Source organism: Melopsittacus undulatus, chromosome 1 (genome assembly GCF_012275295.1).
Source record: "Melopsittacus undulatus isolate bMelUnd1 chromosome 1, bMelUnd1.mat.Z, whole genome shotgun sequence".
NCBI lineage: Eukaryota > Metazoa > Chordata > Aves > Psittaciformes > Psittaculidae > Melopsittacus > Melopsittacus undulatus.
In genome coordinates this window covers 148,110,645-148,133,957 of record NC_047527.1, presented here as the reverse complement: position 1 = coordinate 148,133,957, position 23,313 = coordinate 148,110,645, and the positions used below count along the sequence as shown (strand labels likewise).

Below are 23,313 nucleotides of genomic sequence, written 5' to 3'. Positions count from 1 at the left end.
ACTGGCGTTAGACAGGCTGCAGTCCTACAAAGTACATTGTTCTCGTATTCGTAACAGCAAAAGAGGTTTGAACTCTTAAAATTAAAACTGATCTTTAGGCAGTGGAGCTGCTTATCTAGCACACAAACAGGAAAGAATACCAACCTTTAGTAACATGAACTTGTTTATGCTGTAACTGGTATTTTGCTTGGGTAATCACAACCTACATGCAGATACAACTGCTAGCTGTGTGGTGCAAACAAGGGTTTGTAAGAGGTTTGTTTCAGTGGAAAATGATGAAGTAAAAAAGGGAAGCAGTCTGGATGTTTGTTTTTGAGAGCTCTCAGGAAGAGCTCACCTTCTCCTCACCTCCATCTAAATGATACAATGAAAGACTGTGTGATCCCAGCATCCAAATTACTAACATACACATGTCCATGCTTTGCCTTCTATTAGTAAAGACTAATTCTGTCAAACCCATGAGGCTGATGGTGTAGCAGGCATAAGTAATTCTTGTTTAGAAATTATAAAGATTGATTAAATTATTTTAGATTAATTTACTATACAGCCATAATATTCATAACTAGTCCCACAAGAAGAATGATGAACAAATTTAATATACCCTCAATGACAATGAACTATACGAAAGAAATAATGCAATGTGAGTTTAGTCAGGTTAATTTAAGAAACTTCAAACCTTCTTTGAAGAAGAAATCATCTTATATTAGCCATGCAAAGACAGGTTTAATTCACACATTTTTCCTAGGATTGAGACTTAGATCTTCTTTTTCACTTCACACACTCTATCCATCCCCTGACCTTAAAGATGAAAAAACCTTGGAATTAAAAGAGGAAAAAAGTTTGTTCCTTTGGACACCTCAAATCTTACAATCCTATAACACCAACCCTCTTAATTAAATACAGATTAATTTGAATAATCATAAACATCCTTTTGAGGATTATATGCTTTAATAGTAATGTGAAAATTAATACTTTGCAAGGTATACATTATACAAATCAAAAACTTGCTAATAAAATACCTGCTTTTAAAGGAAGTTAATAAAACCTTGATTTTTTTTTTCCTCCAAAAGACTTAGAATACCATGAATCTTCCAAAGGCAGATTGTCTAAGAATCACTCTTCAGTAGGACCAGGCATGTGGGATTTAGCTGAATAATTTAATATGCCTGATGTTGAAACTGTATCACTATGGAATTTAGGCAAGCAGTTTGGCAAGAGTTTCTGAGCTAAGAAGTTGACAGGAACCTGCTCCATTTCTTCCTTTTTCCCTGCTTGGCAAGAGATGAGACACTGAAACCTCTGGCAACTCTGAAAGAACCTTGAAGTCCAGAAGATACACCACTGCTACCACAGCACTTCCTGATGCCTTGTGTGATAGAGATACACTGAGAAATGGGTGAGAAATGGATCTCATTTAAATAATCCCTCAGGCTGGAGATCAAGATAGTTTACGCAGCTCTTAAAGAGCTCTTGCCTGAAAAGACTTCTTGACTTAGTCTGTGAAAAACTGAATAACCACAGGAGAAGGTAGAGATCAGTTACAGCATAGCAGGATTCCTAGATTCCATTCTTTAAATGTTTTGGTATAGAAATAACAAAAATCAACAAGATATTTGCCTCTATCAATTAAATCACTTCTCTGTCTCAGTTTCAGATTTTTTTAAGTAGGACAGGAAATATACATGGCATTTCCTTTGGGAGTAATGCTGTATCTTGCACTGAGATGTCCCTTCCTCTTTGGGTGATTATGGAGATAAGACTACTTTGGATTCAGATGAAGCAAAGACAAGAAAGTTCTCCTGTGGACCTACATCTGAAATGGGATGCTACAGGAATCTGCCAAGAAAAATTGGCATTGAAAGGGACAAATATCTCAAAGAAACATCTTTAAAAAGTTAGTTAAAATTTCATTTGGCATTTTCAAACCAGTATGATTCTTTAATCTCAAAATATGCCAAAATTCAAAAGACATTTTGAAAAACAGTTAATAAAGGAAACTTGAAAATAACCTACAATTCCCAATGCCTACAAAGTTTTCTAGTCAACCTTAGAAAGTTTAAAATGCTTTGTTTTATGACAGAAACATGAGAAAACTCTGTTCTCAACAGGTGTAATCAAACGAAGGACAATAAACTAAATGATCCATTCAGCTATGCAACATGGCCCCAAAAGTTAAACACTTTTCTTCATAATCACCTTGACAAAGAGAAACCTGTATTCCTTCCATGAGCCATTCACACATACTGGAACTTCCCATGAAATCACAGGCTACTTCAGCTCCAAGGGAAGAAAATCCCAAAGGACTGTACTGAATACTGCCAGTTGCTTCCAAAATTCTCTGATTTAAAACCCCAAACATTTTTCTTTCCATTTTGGTACATCTGAATGCACTACAGCAATGGTAACATTTTCTGTGTGCACACTTAGAAGTAGTTACCTAATGGAATGTGCATTTTTCATATCTATGCTATTGAATATCCTATTCCAAGATCTCTGCAGATAAATGATGAATTCTAGTCTAATTGTAAAGATATAGATAGATATCTATATATAGATCTATATCTATAGATAGATAGTTCATTTATTATTAGACTATCTAACTAATAAAGAGTTCATTCTAGCTATCCACAAGCCTTTGGACCATGGCCTACCTAACTAGCACAGCAATGTCCTTCTGGCAGGATTTTTAAGGAACAAAGATCTGTATTGGAAGAAATATTAAAAATCTCAGAGCAGCAGCTCAGAGACTTCATTTCTTGGAGTTCTTGACAACTTTGACAGTTTTATTTCATATGACTGAAAGAGCTAAATAAAAATAACTGAGTATGGCATGACAAAATAACAGATAGCTATAGTTAATGCTGACTTCAGCCCCTATATGCCAGTTGAGTTCAATAAGGTACTAAAGTGCATAACTTAGTGTTGAATTTGGTCCAGAAAACTTAATGAAGTACAGGACTTCCTGCACCTAGAAAATCTCAGTGAAACCCAACTATATAAACAGCTACCATTGCTTCTACCCTTCCACTGGCACTTCCTGTAGGTTTCATCCTTACATCACATCCATGGGTATACCACATACAATACTGAAAGCAATCTACACACAAAAGCACCATTGGGAACATAAGGGTGCTGTGATTTAGCCCAACTTTTCAGCTGCTTGTATAGCTGTGACACCAAATACTTTGGGGAAAAAAATCTAGGTTGATCAAACCTTGGAACACTGCTTGATTAGGAAACCTTACAAAATCATATGTATGATAAGCATGCCCAGAGAAGGGCAATGGAGCTGGTGAAGGGCTTGGAGCACAAGTGTGATGAGGAATGTTGGAGGGACGTGGGAAGAGGTGGGGTATAGTCTGGGGAAAAGGAGGTTCTGAGGAAACCTTATGGCTCTTTACAACTGCCTGAAAAGAGCATGCAGCAAGGTGGGTTGTTGGTCTCTTCTCCCAGCTAACAGGCAACAGGACAAGAGGAAATGACATCAAGTTGCCCCAGGAGAGGTTTGGACTGGATATTAGGAAAAATTTATTTACCACAAGGATTGTCAGGCATTGGAACAGCCTTCCCAGGGAAGTCACCATCCCTGGAGGAGTTTAAAAGACATGTAGATATGGTGCTTATAGCCATGGTTTAGTGGTGGATTTGGCAGTGCTAGGTTAAGGGTTGGACTTCATGATCTTACAGGTCTTTTCCAACCTAAATGATTCTAGAATTCAATGACTCCCTAAGTAGATCCGATCCTGTCTCCCAGATTTACATCTCCTGGTAAACATTTTTCATGGTTATCCTTCTTTATGCCTTTTTATGCCAAACTCCTCTTTCATTTTGCTTGTTTATGCTTAATACAGATGATATCTGAGCCCTTTTAGCCTTACGTTTGGGCTTCTGTAAAATAGAGGTTATTAGTAAGCATAAAGCTGTCTGACATAAAAAATATTGTATTCCACAGTGTTGGATTCTGCTCTGCGTAAAAAATTACACTTATCCTACTTCTGTATCTATGTGATATTTTGGAAGACACAGAAAAATTACATTCCTTGCTAGCTATCATATGGAAAATAAGCATACCAGCATCCTTTTTCTCAATAATCAACCATGTAGCCAATAAAAAGACAAAAGATGGGAAAACAAGTAATGTCATATACTATTAAAAGTAGGATTCCTAGAGAAATTACTATTGAGCTGTTTATTTCCTTTCTGTAAAGGCCCCAAACAAGTCTGTATTGATTTTCAAGACAACTTTGGTATTTGAGCCTCTTTTTCAATAGGTTTCTGGTACTGACTGAACTCAAACTTTAACCACATCTTACTTCCTGTATCTATAATTAGTTCTCTTTCTTGAAATACTGTGTATTTATGGAATGAGACATGATTGTCTCCCCTCAGAAGACCTCAATTTTCCTTCAGCCCTTAGAGGTAACTATCGCATTGTATTTAACTTTGTTTCCAGTCTCAGCCCCAGAAGATTTCTTCCCATTTTATTTCTGCGGTTGTGTGGAGGAAGGCAAACCCACAACAGTGATGCTCTCACAAAGAGGCATTTATCCCAGTAGATCACCAGTGTTATTTAATCTTTATTGTGTAACATACAGTTTGTACATCTATAGATCCTTGCTCAGTAAGAGGATTTCTTAACCTACTGCTGGCCAGAGTTCGAATCAGTGATCCTACACTTGCTTTTCTTTCTGCTTACCTGATAAATAGAAAAACTGTTTCTAACTGTAAAATTATTAGTCAAAGTGGTCTCGAAACAAACTCTGCTTTTTCTTAACTGCTGAAAACTATCTCTCTATGTAGTGAAGCCATCAGGTTTGTGCTTTTTTGATGTCATCATCATTTGTTTTGTTTGACCTACGAAAGTTAGAGACCTCTTAATTTATCCTGGAACTGGTGAGGAGATGGGGAAGAAACACAATTTCAAACATCAAGCCATAACAAAGCCAAATGGAAGAAGAAATTTGTAACAGCCATTGCTAAAAACCAAGAACCAAAACCCAAACCCCACAAAACACTGTAAACTATTATCTGCAAATTGTGCCATAAACATAATGCATGATGTTGCTACATCTACTGAGGAAGGAAAGTGAGGTCCATTATCCTGAAAGTTCTCTAGTTAAAAAAGAATTAAATATCTCACTACAAATGGGTACCACCACTCATCAGAAATAATTATCTGAAAATGAATGCTCCAAGTTATTCAAGCACATTTAAAGCAATGTTGCAGCATAGAAGTAATTAGAAATGTCTTTTTTCATTATGGAAACACTTTGCAATAAAGCACAACCAAACATGGATACTTGCCACCTCCCTCGCTTGTAAACATGCACATACATCTCTCAGAATTAATTTCAATTAGGTTTCTCTTTCAGTGCTTTCTCTAAAGAGACAGATGACCTTGTTCTGCAATGATATGCAACTTTTATCTATAGGTTAATCTCTTTATGGCTTTTCAAATATTTTTATGATACCCTCACCTCTTGTCTGTGTGTGTGTAACCACACATGCATTACACTAACAGAGGACATAGAAAGGATACTAAAGAAGGTGCTTAGTGAGGTTTATTGTACTCTCACATAGTGTACAACTGTGCCACCTCCAGATGCAGCTGTGTTCTGTGGGGCTGGTAGGGATTCTCTTACAATACTACGAGACAACTGAGTGATCAGGATTAGAACTTGAGGTACACGGAAGTTACGGCACGCTATACTTATTGCTAAGTATTAGGCCAAATGTACATGCTCTTGTTTAGAAAAATCTGTTTTGCTGTACTGACTGCAAAATGCAGCATGTCAAGTATTTAGGATTTTGTTGACCACACTTACACAGGATTAGTGACCTATTCATTAGCCAGATTGCTCCACTTTATTGCTCTGATGGATTTCCATTATCCTTCTTGTTAGCCTTTGAGCTCAGCTCTCTTTATATTACACATCACCACTTTCTCTACAATGAAAGACCAAAGCAAACTTAGCAGAACCCACTGCTCATTTCCTAAGGCAATTCCCTTTGAGCTGAGCCTGTCTGTTCCTGGCATAATACTTGATGAACCCCTCTAACACTTTTAGCTCCATAGTGAGCTGTTACAGCCCTGACTGTGTCAACTGAAACAGCTCTGGGGCATGGGCTTCTAAGAATCTGTGCCAATATGGTTATGGCCAAAGGAGGCAGATGATGGAGTGAATAATAAGTTCTAAGACCCCCTCTTTATCCGTAAGAATGGTGCTTTTCAGGACTCCAAGCAATCCTGGGTAGACCGTATGCAGACAGTCACCCTGAAGCAACTGGGTTGTGCTTCTCTGATCTTCCAGGCTGCAGCATTTTTATCAGCATTAGATGAAGACAGAAATTGAAATGTAGTACTGTGGGTCCGAAGGCCCAAAGTATTTGCAGCTGGTGCACTGAGAGCCTTGAGAACGTTGTGCTGCATTTTAATGGAACAAGTATGTTAATTTGCCAAATGTCGATGTATTTTCCGATGGCTTAGATGTAGTTTAGTGCAGATGTTTCTTGCCTTAAAACAGATCTATGAGATAAAAGTTGCCTAATAGTTGTAGGCATACCAAGAAGACTATCACTTCTACCTGCAAGCAAAGACTACAGATCCAGTGCACGAGAGGCTGAAGTCACTGAGGACAGCTCCCTGCTATTTCAGGCAGCCTTATCACCCAGTCTTCTGCAAGATCTGATCACATATGTACTGGTTTTATCTGGGGGAAGGAAGGTAATTCTCTTCACAGCAGCTCTTATGGGTGCTAGCATAAATACTTCTTCCTCATTCATGTTAACCTCAATGTATTTTTAGAGAAAATGATACTATACATTTTAGCACATGGGAAACAAAAGACAATGGAAAGACAAATAAGTTGCTGCTAACCCCAACTATTTGTGCCCATAATACCATACAAAGACTGGCTCCATGGACAAGATGCATGGCTGAGCAAATAAGCCTTAGAAAATACCTTCTGAAAAGCATAACAATAGAAGAAATATCCTGTAGGCTCAGAAAAACAGTCTGCCTGCTCCATCACCCTGCTGTGGATGGTGGCAATAAGAGGTGCTACTCAGGACAAGCAGGGGAGCAGGGACACTTTTGTCACATATTCACCTCAGCTCTATCATTCTGTCCAACACTGGACACTTAAGATTTGGCTGGACAGTGTGGTGGGACATCTGCCTAGTAAGGATGAATCAGATGATCCTTGAGGTCCCTTTCCAACCTGGTGTTCTATGATTCTATGAGTTTATACTGAGCCTTTGAGGATTTATACAAGGTTGTCATTTGCAAGCATTAATATGTTAGAAGCAGAAACTGAAGTATCAGAATCATGAGGTGTTATAAAAATCAGAAGCAAATCACTAGAAAGTCTTTAAGAAAGTTAAGAAAGTGAAATAGGGATATGTTTAAAAGATCAACTGATTTGCCTAACTCTGGAACAGCTGAATAACTACTTAGCTGAACTTTCAATAGTCATTAAAGAAACCTGTAAAAAAAAACCCCAAAATTAATGTTACCAGAAATAATAATCTTTATGTTTCTTGAATGATGCGATAATGCTCATTTCAGATCAACAACAGGAGGAAGCAGGAAGTGGCCAACTGAGTCTATTCAAAAAATACCCTTGAGATCTCAAAAATAAGCTTTTTTTTCTTGTTTTTGCTTTAGTTTCTCCCCCAGAAAGAAAACATACATGTAATGCGAATTCCAAATACTTTCCCACTGTGTTTACGGGGCAGTCTCCAGTTTTCATCATTTGCTTTATGCTGTGACAAGATTTGCAACTGACTCCCTTTCCCCATTTCTCTTTTGTGTTAGAAAGGTTTAACAAATAGAAGATTAAATAGTCTAGTACCTCCATGAAACTTGTATTTGCGTGAGATCAGGTCTCTTCTAGAGAGCTGCTTTTAAAATACAAGTCAGTATGCATTCTGGCAGTTCTATTATGCATTATTTATGTTTTTTGTGTGTGTGTGTGTGTGTGTGTTCAGAATACTTGAAGTATAGTTAGCCACCTTGTTTTCCAGGAAATCCTGAATGACAGTAGACAGTGCTTCTAATCACTAATCATTCTACTACCCTTACAAATCCTTAGTAAGTATAAATATATGTGCTGGCTCTCAACTAAGTGTCTACTGTCAAACCACGTTTGTGATCTTTTAGGCAAGAACAAATTGAGGATATTTATGCATAAAGGTGAGAAAGGTATCTGCTTTAGCGACTGAAGTTACATAGTGTCCAGATTGATGGAGGAGATGGAAATGACATCATAGATCAAAAAAACCCCATTGATGTAGCTCCCCAAGAAACACAAAATGATGATGAAATGTCAGTTTTCATTCTCTGGAGTTTTACTGGTGATCCCTTTTCTAAACAAGCAATAGCACGCAGCAGTGCTGATAAAATCTCCCTCAAGGTCTTCAGCCCTGGAGCCTGCCTCTCCATAAAGTTCTCCAATCATGGTGAATTGCATTCTCTATGCTAATGATGCATTTCTAGTGCCAATAATGAGAAATGGAGTCAATCTCATAATGTTTTGAATATGCTGTTATTTGGATAAAGCTGTTTTTCTTCCAACTGAATCCATGTAGTCTATATCATTAGAGATCTTATCAAAAACCAGATTTTGGGATGCCCTTCCTTGGGAGTGCTCAGAACTCAGACATTCCATTGGCCCTGAGCAGTAAATCAGACTAGATAATCCATGAAGCCACTTCCAGACTGAATTACTCTGTGATCTGATGAGTGTGTGTATGTAGAGATGAGTACAGCGTGAAAGCTAACCACCCTCAGAGAGCCTCTGACTTGATCTCTCTTTAGCAAAAGTATTTAATCAACTTCAGCTTTTGCTGCCCAGGTCAGTCTCCTCAGTTGTCACCTCAAACAAGCCAAGGTTTATCTTTATTCCAAACATTGTTTTGCTTTTCTCCAGCTTTCAGAACAGAAGATGGTGGTATTTCCTGTTTATCCTTTAGGTCTGTTCTGCTTCACAATCAACATATATGGTAATTTAAAAGTTAATAAAAGGATATTATTAAAAGTTAATAAAGGGATAGTATTAAAAGTTAATAAAGGGATAATAAAGAGAGCTAATAACTGATATTTCTGAGCTGTTAGTTTTTGCCATCATCTATCTGTTACCTTGATTCAAAGGATTACATCAGTTGATGTTATCTATTTTGTTGGCTTTTTTCATGGTCATTACAGGAACTCAAGTTTCTCTGCTTTTAATGTCAGTGATCAAGCATTTTCTTGTTCTGGGCTGTTCTACTGAAGAAAATAGCATCAGGAGATAATGTCAGTTTTAAGTGTATTAAATGTAAGTGTGCTGTGTGAATTAGGAGTTTGGATTTAATTCCTAGATCTTATGAAACCTTTCTGATACAGAAAACCTTTCAGGAAATACGGAAATTTGAATGGAAATATGAAAAGTACTTTAAAGTTGACATAGGATACTTAAATTGATACTCTTTTACATAATGTGTTAACAGTCAAACTGTTGACCATTACATGTTATCAGGATATTCTATATCATACCCAGCAAATAACTGGTTTTAGACATGAGATTACATGTTTAGTGATAGCATTTTAAACTTTCCTGTTTGACATAAATAAAACCTGCTAATTCACTTATACTTTTTCAATTACAACTTCTGCATCATAGTTTTTTATATTTGCTGGGTTTTTTCTTCATCACATTTTCCAACACTGTCAGCAGATTTTATTATCTTTATATTTGCCTGTTTGCTTGGAAATCTAATTTTTTTTGCCTTTCATTTGGCTCTACTTTCTCTTTGTCGATTTACATAAATAAACATATATATATTCAGGTACTTCACTAAAGGCAACAGTAGAATTGTATTATATATTTATATATAATTGTATAATAAATTTAAGCAACAACCCCAAGTCATAACTCAAGAAAAAATTTGTTTCCCTCAATCTACATGCTTGAACATAATTTTACAAACAACTTCCACTTGAGCAAAAGCCAAGCAAAATAGAGTATCCGTGATAAAGGGAATACACATTACTAGCTATCCTGAGGTACTGGTTTAGATAGAACCATTTATTCCCAGTAAAACATTTCTTCTTTACTGAAATAGGAGAGACGAAACAGCTCCCCAAATCCCCTCAGCAGGCTTGCTAGTATAGACACTTTCAGCATTAAGAATCCATGTAGCATTTTTATGCCAATTTAAAGACTGTTGAAACCAACATGAGCTAAAAATGCAACAAATTACCTTGGACGAGATTTACAAAGTCTCCAATGCATACTCAGCTTTTACAAACTTTGAGGGCTCTCCAGGGATTCCACTTCCTACATTTACTAATTTTCTTCACTATAGTATTCTGCACATGAACAGAAGGCAGAGGAAAGAAACATAGCTGGAGAATTATGGGGTGGGGGTGCTGAGAATGTGACAAAATGTCTACCCATGATTTATTACAGATATGTAGGAACTTGGAAAAGCTCAGGGCATTCATTGATTATTCAGCACACAGAAAAAAACCCCACAAAACCAACAAAACCAAAAGGAAGGAGACATGAATGGTAACTAAGACAAAACCTGACCTGGCCCATGAGGTGAGAACCCTTTACAGAATTTAAACTTCTTTTACAAGTTTAACTACAGAACCAAATCTAAAAGCAATTTCTCCTTTTCATTTTGATGTTAGAACCATGGCCTTTATTGCTTAATATGCAGGCTTCATGAGAGGCTACTGCATTGCTTTGAGTGTTTTATCATAGACTGTGGTAGCAACCTTCCTCTGTAAAATAAAACAATGCACTATGCACGTAGCATTTTTGTCCTTTTTATCATGTCTTTTTCAGTGCTAAGAATCTGCTGGGCAAAATGAGAAAAGGACAAAAAAATGGTTCTTCCTCTAAATGCTGATGTTGTGCAGCTACCTGAGTGATGAACTGACACAGTATTTGATAAGTGGCTCTGAAGAAAATCTCCCCATCAAGTCCGATACCTGATGGAAAAATGTATCTTAAAGGCTTCTAGGTTCTCTCTTGCCTGTCCCTCCCACTTCCCTCCTCCTCCTCACCCCCCATACAATTTCTTCTTGTCTCCAGGAATTCTTCCAATTACATCCTGTTCCATATGTGTATGTGTATACATATGTATACACATATCCGCATGTGTACATATATATAGCTACACATACCGATATATTTATATGTATATGCATATGTGTGTATATATACTGGTATACATATTCTTATATAAATACACACACACACACAAATATATATGTGTATACTGCTGGTACACCAAGAACAAACAGTGAAAACACATAATCTTTTGTTTACACTGGAGGCTTAATACCTTCACCTTGATGGACTTCCTTGTGACTGTTTCAGCTAAAATGTGACTGCTAATGGTAGTAACAGCCAAGCACGCGCTGCAGTCTTCATCTGCCCTATAACACAGGTTACCACAAATTTCAGATGTTTTCCACATTGGAATGCACTGATTCAGAAACAAAAAAAGGCAGGGGAGTCCAACAATTTAAGAAGAAAGGCAAAGCATTCTCTTCAGTGTCAGGTACTGAGTGAAATACATTGGGCTGGTCAGCACTAGGGTGAATTCATCTTCACAGCACTGCACTGAGGGCAGAGTCATTACTCTTTAAGTTAGCACACAAATAGGAGGAGGAGGAGGAGAAAATAACTGGCAGCTGAAGTTCTACAGAGCACAGCGCTCAGCGTACTCTGCCCTTACCTGAACAAGCTGCAACAGTAAGGTCATTGACTTTAAAGTTAAGACTGTAAGCTTTGCATTCAGACTAAAAATTCCGTATGTTTCTAGGCAAGACATAGCAGACATTTTTGTTCTCAGTTGCCTGATTTGTGACTTACACTAATCACGAAGTTTAATAACAAAAAGATTACGAATAAGCTGGGAATTATATTTAAATCATCTGTATGGTAGAAAAAAAAATCATATATCTGCATTTTCACCTGATAATTCATCAGCCTCTCAAGAATTTCTTAGAATGGTGCTTCTAACAATAGCAAGAATATCCCTGAGAGTAATAGTTAGAGATACCTAGTTCTGGTAGAATGTTTTCAGAGCTGCTGTTGAGTGATTCTGTAACTTAAAAAGCTATGGAACTGGCTGGAACTGAGGTCAGCCAGGACACAGAAAAACCTCAATACCAGCACTCAGAGGTGAGGTCGGCAGCAGGATGAACACTTTTTGCCTTACAGTGACTAACACAGCAAATAATAAACACAGATTAACAGAATCACAGAAACAACCAGGTTGAAAAACACCTAGATCATCAAGTCCAACCACTAACATCTTGCCATCATTCTTCCCTTTAGGTTCATTCATTCTTGCTAGCACTGAATGACGAATGAATGTGAAGTCAAATGGAAATCATCTTCATTCCTAGCAGGTTGCTAGAGCTCAACTGTTCTTACATATGCAGCGAGGTAAAGCACTCTGCTTAAGATGCATGAAGATACATTTTCTCATTCTTAGCTATGCTAGTTTCGCATTGCTTGTGGGATGAAAAATCATAGTAACTGCAAAAATATAAGCGCACAGGACTGATATATAACACCAAGTAAGAAGGTGCCATTTTAAGGAAGATAAGGTAGCCTGCTGAACAGTTATTTCATGTCATATCACTTTTTCTTGTGTTTTCAGTTTTGGAGAAAGCTAAGACTTGTTTCCCCAGCTGCGTGATCACTGATGTGAGTGACCAAAGCACAGGCATAAAGGGAAACACTTTAGATAATGCTAATGAGTGGGATAATAGCTAAACACCAAGTTTTATTGGCTTGTTACAAACAAGGCTGCAATCCAGTCCCAAAGGTGAATAATACAGAAGGGAAAAGACAGAAAACAGGAGTAATGTTTGAAAGCTTCATGATTCATTAAATCCCAAAACTCTTAATGCCCTCAGCCTGTATCAGTTCAGGCTGCAAATATATCAAGTCCCACAGGCTACATACATATGGCTGTTGTCAGTACTTGTGTGGAACATCTCTAAAAAGCAAACTAGGTGATCCTGGGTTTGCTCAGATCCTGGACTAGAGCTGTGGGCTATGCATTACCAATACAACACAAACATTAGGGGTAACTGCAGGGCTGCAGGTATTGTCCTTCAGTCTACATAAACACAGTAAGCCTGACCACTTACAGTGCAAGAGATGCTAGGCTTTTCACATGCCCTCAAATTAAATTTTGCATCACTCACCTTCATCTTACATACATGTTTAATGATGGTATGGACTCTGAGGAAATAAAAGTCCTTTTGTGTTTGTAGACAACCTAGCCTAATAGAGCCCTGATCTGCAGCTGGAGTCCTACGGCGCTGCTAAGGCACGATTAAAGGAGAATTCGAAAGGCTTAGCATATCTGTAGCATGACCAAGTACTGGATGGAGCTCATCTCTCCACATTATCACTTCCATCTCCTAAACTCTTAAATTGCTGTTATCATTAACAAAACATTCAGCCTTCTCTTGTGTGAGAAGCAGAAAAGAGGGATGTATAATGGAGAAACACAAGGTATATACAGTTTCTATAAAAGAAAATACAGACCAGGTTAAAAAAAGAGGACAGAATTCAAGTAAGAGTTTGCCTTGCAAACTGTTTAAGAATTGCACACCAGTTAGAGCTGATGAGCACAGCTGAGAAATGCAGTGCAGGCAGCAGCCTATTAATTCCCAGTTACTTGACCCTTTTCTCTACTAGAGTAATTTTAATGGCCAAACTATAGCCAGTAGAAATGATCTCCCTGGCTTCTGGCTATCTGCTTTCCTGCTGCTAAAAGTTTCAGACCAAATCTGTCAATCACTGGAAAAGAAGTACTACAAGCTGTATTATGTTTCCTAAGGTTTGAATGCTTGACTTTGTCTTTAGTGATCCTTTTCATGCAGATTTTTATTCTGTGCCATTGCTTACTGTCATAGTGCTAAATTTTGATTGACTGGAATTACCTTAACGCTGGGTGCCAATGTCAATGTACAGAGGAACTCTGAAAGGTAACCCTGAAAACCTGCAAAGAGCTGTCTGGATTTGTAAAAGCACAAGAAAAACAACCACATGAAGTAATGCAAGTTGTTGTTGTTGCTAAGCTTCCCAGCCTTCACCCACAAAACTAGTGTATTCTTTCAGTGTAACTAGAAAAGACATTTTGATAGTTCAGCTTTTACAGAGTGAACAGATGTAATTACTGCCTACAGTTATAACACAAACCACAATTATTAATTGGGTTTCCAGGACTTACATTTCAAAGATGGACTTTAAGCTCTGCAAAAACATTCAACTGGAGTTTTCAAAGTGGTGCAGCCTAATTCTACAACATTTCCTCAATTTCTAGGACATAGAGATTTGTTGTGTTTTGCAGATGCTAGGCAAAACAGTAGGACACTATGAATCTTACCAGATAATTACCTGGGTTTTGTTTCTTTTCTGGTTTCATGTAATATAAACCAGTAGGTTTTCATGTTAAATATAGCCCCTTATTTTAGCAAAAATGTCTGTTTTGATAGGTACTGCTTAAACATATGGCAACATTATATAGATACTTGATTTCTGTACGCAGTCAATCTGTTTGGTCAAGTTGGAAATTCTTCATATCTGTTGGATGCTTATATTCATGCATGTTCCTCACTGCAGTTTCTATAGTCCAAGTTCTTTCAAGCACATCACATTTAATCCCTTTTATCTCTTTAAGATTTCTCTACATAATGCTACAAATAGTAAGTCAATTTAATCCAAATGTAATCAAGTAGAGCCAAGGGTAAATTCTCAGTTTTGTTTTTCGCAGAGAACATGTAACCTCGTCAATTCTTATCACATAACACCTCAGCAGAAACTCCAGCCACTGCCTGGATGGCAAAAAAAAATACCCAATGACACTGTTAACAGCTTCTAATGAAGGATAGGAGATGCCAAGTGTCATGTAACTAGTTCTCTCTGCATCAGCAATTCTGTTACTGAGAGTGCAAAAAGTTACAGGACAGACTGATTTTCAAACATGGCTAAGGGAGTCAGGAACTGAAGTATGAATGATTTCAATGGGCATTAGTACGTACTAAAGCCTTGAAGTCTACCGATAGCTCTAGAAGCCTTTAATATCTTGTTAAATCTGGCTACAAATGACCTATCATTGTCACAGCCTCAGGCTGGCATTTCAACATCCATTCCTATTCTTGTCACTCAAACAACTCATGTCAATCTGAGCCACGTTCAACTGTCTTTTCCCATGACCTGAAACTTTCTTCTGAAATCCCCACTGTAGGAGACAAGTTGGGAAGGGGTGATGTATCCTGCAGTGTTCTGGCAAACACCTCACACAAATAAAGTACTTTTGCAGTCTCTGGAGAAAGAAATGTTGATTTCCAAACAGTGACAACAGAGTCCAAACAAGAAAATGAAGCTCCCTCCTTCTGTTTTTACTGCTAATTTCCTCTAAGTGTCCAAACCACTCTTTATATTCAAATTCACCTTAACCCCTTCTGATCATCCTTAGGGCTGCCAAATAGTTCTTGAAAGATTACTAGTCACATCACCAGTCAGCAGTGAAGCCCATGCCCTTCTTTGTAACCTGAAGTGCATCCTCATCATGCAGTGCTAAAGGCTTTAGGCATAAGAAACTTCTGGCATAAGAAACTTTTCGGGCATCTTATGCCCAGTAAATCCAAGCACCACATCTTATGTCTTCTCATATACTGTGGCTGCTATGTAAGAAAAAGGAAGGAGCTTGTGGTGCAGAAACTTTGGCCAACTTGGGTGTCTAACTGACCTTAGGGTCAAAGGAGAGTAGAATCAACATTTCTTTGCAGATCATTACATTTACTACTTAACTGGTACAGTTTGTCTCTTTCTACAATGCCAGCCCTTTGTTAAGGAACTGTAGAAATGGCAATAATACTTTTATTCAAATAAGACAGTGTTTGATTTTGGGTTTGTTTTGGGTTGTTTTTTGGGTTTTTTTTAAGCCTTATATTTTACCTAGAATTACTCATTTAAAGGTTTTCTTTAATAGCAACCCAGAGAATTTCTTGCTACTAATATCAGCATTCTCTCAAAGCTAACACAATCTTTGAATGTCAACCACATCATCTTTAATAAATGATCTTTCTTAGCAAGAAAAAGTAATCTTTTTTTTTAACAATCTGATTCACTTGTGAATTAACTTTGAGTTGGGACATAAATCATGGATAATTTGGGACTAAGGTTCATTTGGGTAGGATTGCTCTGGGTGAAGCTCTTCCCACATGTGTTTCCGTTTCTTTATCATGACAAAAAGGATTACTTGATATTTACATTGCAGCAACAACATGGGCTTCTCTTAAGAATTAGTTTCTGGTTTAGATAGAGTGATCACTTATTCCAGTTGCAGCTGTGAACTTCTGATGTTTCCACAAACTGGACCTCTGGGTTTCCACTTAGGTACCCAGAAAATTAAGATAAAACTCATGACTGCACTGTGAAGAAATGGCTTATGAAACTTGGCAAGCATCACAGAGGAATGTGGTTCCAGAGGCAAAGTTAGAATCCACTTCTCCAGGGGAGCATTCTCCTGCCTTCACTATGAGCTCAAACTACATTTCCTTTCTTCATTTCTAACACAATTTCTGACTTCTACAATAAAAATTGTGAACAATATTCTATTTACAATGCATCACTTTGATTCAGCCTGACCCACTCTTCAGCGGCTCCCCAGTCTCCTTTAAACTGAGTGCCCTGCACTTCAAAATCTGAATCTCCGCACTGAATCTCTCCCTTCTTCTTCACATTTAATTCCCACAATTTCCCCTCTGCAAACTTCTTTTCCTGTTTTACTTCTTTACTTTTTGTAATGTAGTAGTTGCTCGAGCTACTGCTTTCTCTCCACTGTGTTTCCCTAAGAGTAATTCCAAAACCCAAAAGGGATGGCTTTGGAATGGGCTAGATACTGCAAAAATGAAACTTGAACAAAATCTCCTTTATACATACCAGATTAAAATATCCAGTTGTATAACTATTTTTCATATATTGTCATGTAATATGCAGTAGTTTCCAGCAAAAAAAACTCCAACCCTGATATCTATCCAGAGAAATACTGCACAAATGTCTTCTTGTTTGATGTTCTGAGTAACAGCTGTGCATCTATTGTGATAGCAATCTTATTTTCGATTGTAAAAAACCTGGTAATTATATTATTGTATTTATTGATAGATTCCATGTGATCTCAGTACATGTTAAGGAGAGTAGAGATTACAGAAAGTAATATTGACTGAATGTTGCTTATAAGATTATTATCTGTGACTCTTAAATTAGGCACAAGAAGAGATCAAAAGTCAGTGATTTTTCCCCTATGTATTTCCCTCAACTTAAAACAGTCAACATATGGTATAGAGACTATTATTCATGGATATACATCCAGTGCCTCAAGCAATGAAAACTGTAAGTACTCCTAATTCTGCCATTATCTTAATTATTATTACTGTGCCTTCCTTTTACTGCTACCAATTTGGTAGAGAACCAAATCTACCTCCCTCCTGCCACATTATTGAGTCAGGCATAGTATCACAGTCTGGTTAAGGTTGGAAATGACCTTAAGATCATCTTGTTCTATCCCCCTGCCGTGGGTAGGGACACTTCACTCTAGATCATGCCACCCAAAGCTCTGTCCAACCTGGCCTTGAACACTGCCAGGGATGAGGCATTCACCACTTCTCTGGGCAACTTGTGCCAGCGCCTCATCACCCTCACATTAAAGAACTTCTGCCTAATATCTAATTTGAACTTCCCTTGTTTAAGTTTAAACCTATTACCCCTTGTCCCATCACTAGAGTCCTTGATGAAGGATGCCTTCTCCAGCACCCTTGTAGGCCCTCTATATTCTTCACTGTATAATTCTAGCTCTAAAATTTGTCACCGTGTCTGATTCCTCTGTGTATAATATTGACTTCCCTATTTCTGTGGTGTGCTATAATTTGTCCAGATCGTAGCTAACAGCGTTTCCTCACAATGTCAAAGCTTAGCATGGCAATGTCTATAGCCATGTTTGATTTCCCATATCCTAATCTATCATTTTTGCAGGGCCTGGAAGATTTCTCTTATTACTCTAATTTTGTATTTTTCATACTTCATTTCTGTGGCTGACATCGAACTGGGAGAAGTGGCTGATATGCCAGAGGGTTGTGCTGCCATGCAGAGGGACCTTGACAAGATGGAGAAATAGGCTTACAGAACTATCATGATGTTCAACAGAGAGAAGTGTGAAGTCTTGCAGATGGAGAAAAACAACCCCTTGCTTTAGAACATGCTTGGGACTGGGAAGCAACTTGGCAGAAAAGGTCCTGGGAGTCTGGCTGGATGCCAGGTAGAACATGAGCCAGCAATGTGCCCTTGCAGCCAATGTGGCTACTGGTATCCTGGGCTGCCTTAGGTAAAGTACTGCCAGCGGTTTGAGGGAAGAGATCCTGTCCCTCTGCTCAACACTGGTGAGGCCACACTGGAGTACTGTGGCCAGTTCTGAGACCATCTGTACAAGAGAGAAATTAAATTACTAGAGCCCAATGAACAGCCACTAAGATGATTCAAGGACTGGAGCACCTCTCCTATGAAGAAAGGCTGAGAGAGCTGGGACTACTCAGCCTGAAGAAAGCTCAGGGGGATCTCACCAATGTATCTACATACCTGAAGGGAGGGTGCAAAGAGGACAGCCTCTTTCTTTTCAGTGGTGCCCAGTACCAGAGACAAGGGGCACAAACTCAAACACAGGAGGTTTTTTTTTTTTCTGAACCCCAAGAAATACTTCTTTACTATGGGGGTGACCAAGCACTGCCACAGGTTGCCCAGGGAAGCTGCAGAGTCTCCATCCTTGGAGATATTCTAGAGCTGTATAGACCTGGTCCTGGGCAACTGTCTGTAGGTGGACCTCCTTGAGCAGGTGGTTTGGACTAGAGGAACTCTGAGGTCCATTCCAACCTGTTCTGTCACTCCCTAAGCTTTTTGTTTTTTCTTTTAAATCCCTCGCATACCATTAAAGTACTGTAGCTCTATATTAACAGCTGCATGAATTTCTCAATTAACACAAAATGAACTAGTACTGATTCAGTTCCTAACAGGGTGCTATTAATGGGAAAAGAGTTCACAAAGTATAGTTCCAGTTGGCGACTGAAAATTGCATACCCTGTAAAATACGATCCTGCCCCTCATGACAAGAGACACAAACAGTTAAGGCTTACAAACATGAAGTGTTCTAAGAGCACAGAGAGGGTCTTACACAAAATGATGATGAGCTTTACACAGCAGGTTCATTGTTATGAGGAATATCAGAGATGCGGCTTTAATTCTCTCTTCAGCCTGAATGGATTTAAACACCCACCAATTACCCCACAGCAGACTGCCCAGGCTGTAAAGTACTCTCAGATAGGGCTTCCTCAGTCCCTCTGTTAAAACTGTTCTACGTGGAATGAGTCAATAACTACTAGAGAAGAAACCAGAACCGATTCTCACTGTCTCATCTCAAAAGGGCTAAAGGTTTGTATTCTCAACCAACAGGCCAATGAATATTTAATTATCTCATCCAAAGTGCAATAGCTTTCTCTGAAATACAGACCCTCATTCCATAATACTCTCTAAGCCTAAACAGATTTAGAATAGATGTTAGGAAAAAAACTCCTACTATGAGGCTGGTGAGGCGCTGGCACAGGTTGCCCAGAGAAGCTGTGGCTCCCCTGTCCCTGGCAGTGCTCAAGGCCAGGTCGGACGGGGCTTAGAGCAACCTGGTCTACTGGAAGATGTCCCTGCCTGTGGCAGAGGGTTGGAACTATATGAGCTTTAAGGTCCTTTCCAATCCAAATCATTCTGATTCAATGATGGCGACAAAGCTGCATGGGCAGCCAAAATGCTGACCTTTCCTACTGGGACTTGACTTTCCAATTGTAGCAATGTTTTCTACAGCTCAGTCGACTTGAAAACATAAATATATTTCTTATATTTGACAGTCACAGATACTGTGAATAAAATTGAAATGATACTTTGCAGAAGGGATCACATTTTGCCCTTGTTCTTTGTCAAGAAAGGAAACATGTAAACAAAAGATTCAAAATAATGGCAGTGTTCTAAAGTTAAAAGAGATTATGGTCATTCTCACCCTTGGTGAGAATGGTAAGCCACTCACCATTGCTTATAGTCAGCATCACAGTTGCAGTAGTACTTGGGATCTGTACAGTTGCGTTCAATGCCGCAGGCACATTTTTGGATGCCAGGTCCTGATCCACCCCAATAGTAGTGCTTCTCATTGGCTTTGCCAACCCACCAGGTATATGGATTCCCTTCTGCAAGGAATGAAAATGCAAGGTTAGGATGTATCAACACGGTAGAGCTGCACAATGCATTATTTGGGCTCAGATGTTTAAAATACAGATGTTAAATATACAGATGTTAACAGCATGTAACTGGACAGCCCTGCCACACTTCTGGCAAACAAATGCAGTCATTGATACCGAACAATTCAAAGGACCTGTCCAGGCAAACAAACCACATTCTCCTTTGTGTATTCATGCAATTTGTAAGGATTGAAATGAATGAAGTATTTTTTATCTTGTATGCTCTTTGTTTAGCTTTTTAATTGTTCTCAGTTTAGATAATGAAAATACGTGGCAGGTTTCCATAATTCTTTGCAATTACTTTCAAATTCATATAGTAAGCTATCAGATGCATTATTCAATAGCAGACCACAAATGCTTCACAGAAAGGTGCATTCATTTTCTTTTTTCTCTCTCTCTTAGTAACAGCTTTTAATTGAAAATTAAACTATTTTCATTGGAAAACAAACATGTTCATCATGCTCTCTCCAGCTGGTCCAAAGGAATGCATGAAGAGATATCTTAAGCACCTTACCAACCCTAACCAGTCTATGATTCTGTGATTACCAAACTCCAAAAGCATATTAACCCTTTAAAAAAAAATGTGTGTGTGTGTGTGTGTGTGTGTATAATACTTGAGCAAAGGTGATCTGAACTTTGATATGATCAAATTTCTTGGCACTGGGTCTGTAACTTAGTTACTTTCATATACCGGTCCAAGTTTATTTCTAATGCTTTTGGACTAACTAAGCCTGTTAAATGGAAATAAACAAATCCTCCCTATTTCTAATTTGAAAAATCATCCTGACTGAAAAGTTTCTTTTCATTCTTCCAGTTGAGCTTAACTTCAAACACATGTGAATAACCCAATCAATCTCAATGTACTTATCTCAGTGCTTTTTCACATTTAGAAAACGTGACTGAACTCAGCCTATAAACATGTTTCTTTAAAATGTCTTTTTCCCCTCATGTAATCGCTGCCAATGTTTCCTCATTATATCAAATGAAGCTATTTGCATGGTATACAATAAATTTTACGAGTAAAACCTTCCGTAATAGCTATTCTACTTTTCATCATCTCCAGACTGAGCATCTTACACATCTCCAAAAAACTGACATCCATAATCTAAAAATAGCCATTTTATTGTAAGATTTAATCTTCTAGATCATATATCTATTTAACCCAGACATATGTTGAAAGTAACTCACACAGAACTCCAAAGTAAATTCCAGAAATGGAGACACATGTTAAAAGCCACCAGACCTCAAAAGGACACAGCTCTCTGAAAACACTTGTGTTGTTCAATGCTTTTGAGTTGTTAAACATCACATAAAATAACACTATTGAAAATACAACAGTGTGAAAAATTCATGGTGGCTGAAGGTTTTATGAGCTGTTCCTATGCTGCACAGTATGATATTCAGCTGTAGTGCTAATGCAGTGGGTATGGTAATAGTATGACTTGATTCTGGAACCTAAACTGGTCATTTTAGCTTTTGATGATCACAGAACGAAGTGCTTCAAGTCAGAAGAGTGTGCCATGTGAATGCTGCAGCAGCACTGCCAACTTGCAGTACAATCCATCTGGTGTAAGAATACATAGCCCTGGCGCCTTAGAGATTATTTAATAAGCATGTAAAGTGTAAATTCCCCAGTGAATGAATGACAGATACAGGATCCAGCTATGGCATTAATGATATCTGAAGCTCCTACTGTATAATTCTTCTCATTTTGAAGCTACTTTTTCTTAACACAGGATCAAATTTAGAGTAATGAGGTAGGGGTTTTTTTGTTGTTGTTGTCATCAACTGACTTTTCCCTGAGCTTCTGTGGACAAATAGCATTATAAGAAGCAACAGGAGAGAAAATTTCTGCCTCCCTTGGGATTTTGATCAGAATCAAGTCTTGATGCAGAAGTGCTCTTTTGTGCAAAACCCAGCTCTCCTCTGAGGGCTGCTGCAAGAAGTTTATGTATACTGAGTTATGACCAGGCTGCCTTTCCATGTCCCTTCTTGAGAAGAAGCCACTTGGAAGCTGTTGTGTATTTATTACTCAGTCACTTAGCAGAAAAGTAATGATGGTATCCAACTAAGATGTGGATACCAGGACAATGGACAACAGATATCCAGCTTTTAGGAGGTTCATTAAGCTTAAAGACTAAGTTAATAGCCATGGTGTGACAACAGCCTTCTAAGGGCAAAATGGCTGATCTTATTTTAATGAGGCATGTGGGCATACAGGTAGGACCAGAACATCAGATTCAATCCATATTTTTAGTGATTTGGATCTCTCTCACACACAAAAAAAAGCCTCTAACATTTACATTCAATACAGTTAGTAGTGGTTGCAATGGCTTTGCAGTGCTGGACTTCAGTTAAAATTAACGCAAAATACGAGTTTTTGAGTCTATGTGCAATGTTAGCCCATTACATTTGCAGTTATTCAGTCAAAGAACCTGGTCATCAGTGTTTTCTATCAGGAACTGCTCCACCTCTACAGAACATTCAGGAGAAAAGACTATGGGAATTTTTTTGTAGTCTCACAGATCTCTGAGTGTCATAAAAAAGTGATTCCTTTTTCATCTCCTAAATGTATATTTGTGCAAACCATTTCATTTAATGTAAAAACATACCCAGCCAAAGTTAATGTAGCATGAACAGAACTCTTAACAGTCAATAATATATTTATTTCCAATGTAGGTGAACAGTTTCAAAATGTCTAACTTTAAAAAGCACACTTTGTATTCTACTGAGCACTTAATAAAACCAATTGGTTTCATTATTTTGAAATGCAACTAATTAAAATGGCATTACATTCACCCTTTTAGGGCTGTTATTTCAAAACTGTTCAGCACAAATATCTGAAGCCACAATACCATGAGAACTCAGATTAGGGAGCTGAATAAAGTGGGCAGATTCTCCATGACACCCTGCATTCAGTAAACTCCATTCACAATAGAGCCATCAGAGGGCTGATG

General features: G+C 38.1%; 1 protein-coding gene across 1 annotated transcript in view; it reads right to left on the bottom strand.

Annotated features, from left to right (window-relative positions):
• CNTNAP2 (contactin associated protein 2) overlaps nucleotides 1-23,313 on the bottom strand; it is a 1,129,462-nt gene that overhangs the window by 154,705 nt on the left and 951,444 nt on the right. Inside the window, exon 14 of the mRNA XM_034062602.1 lies at nucleotides 20,149-20,305. Coding sequence (XP_033918493.1) covers nucleotides 20,149-20,305 — 157 coding nt within the window. The remainder of the gene's footprint in view (nucleotides 1-20,148; nucleotides 20,306-23,313) is intronic.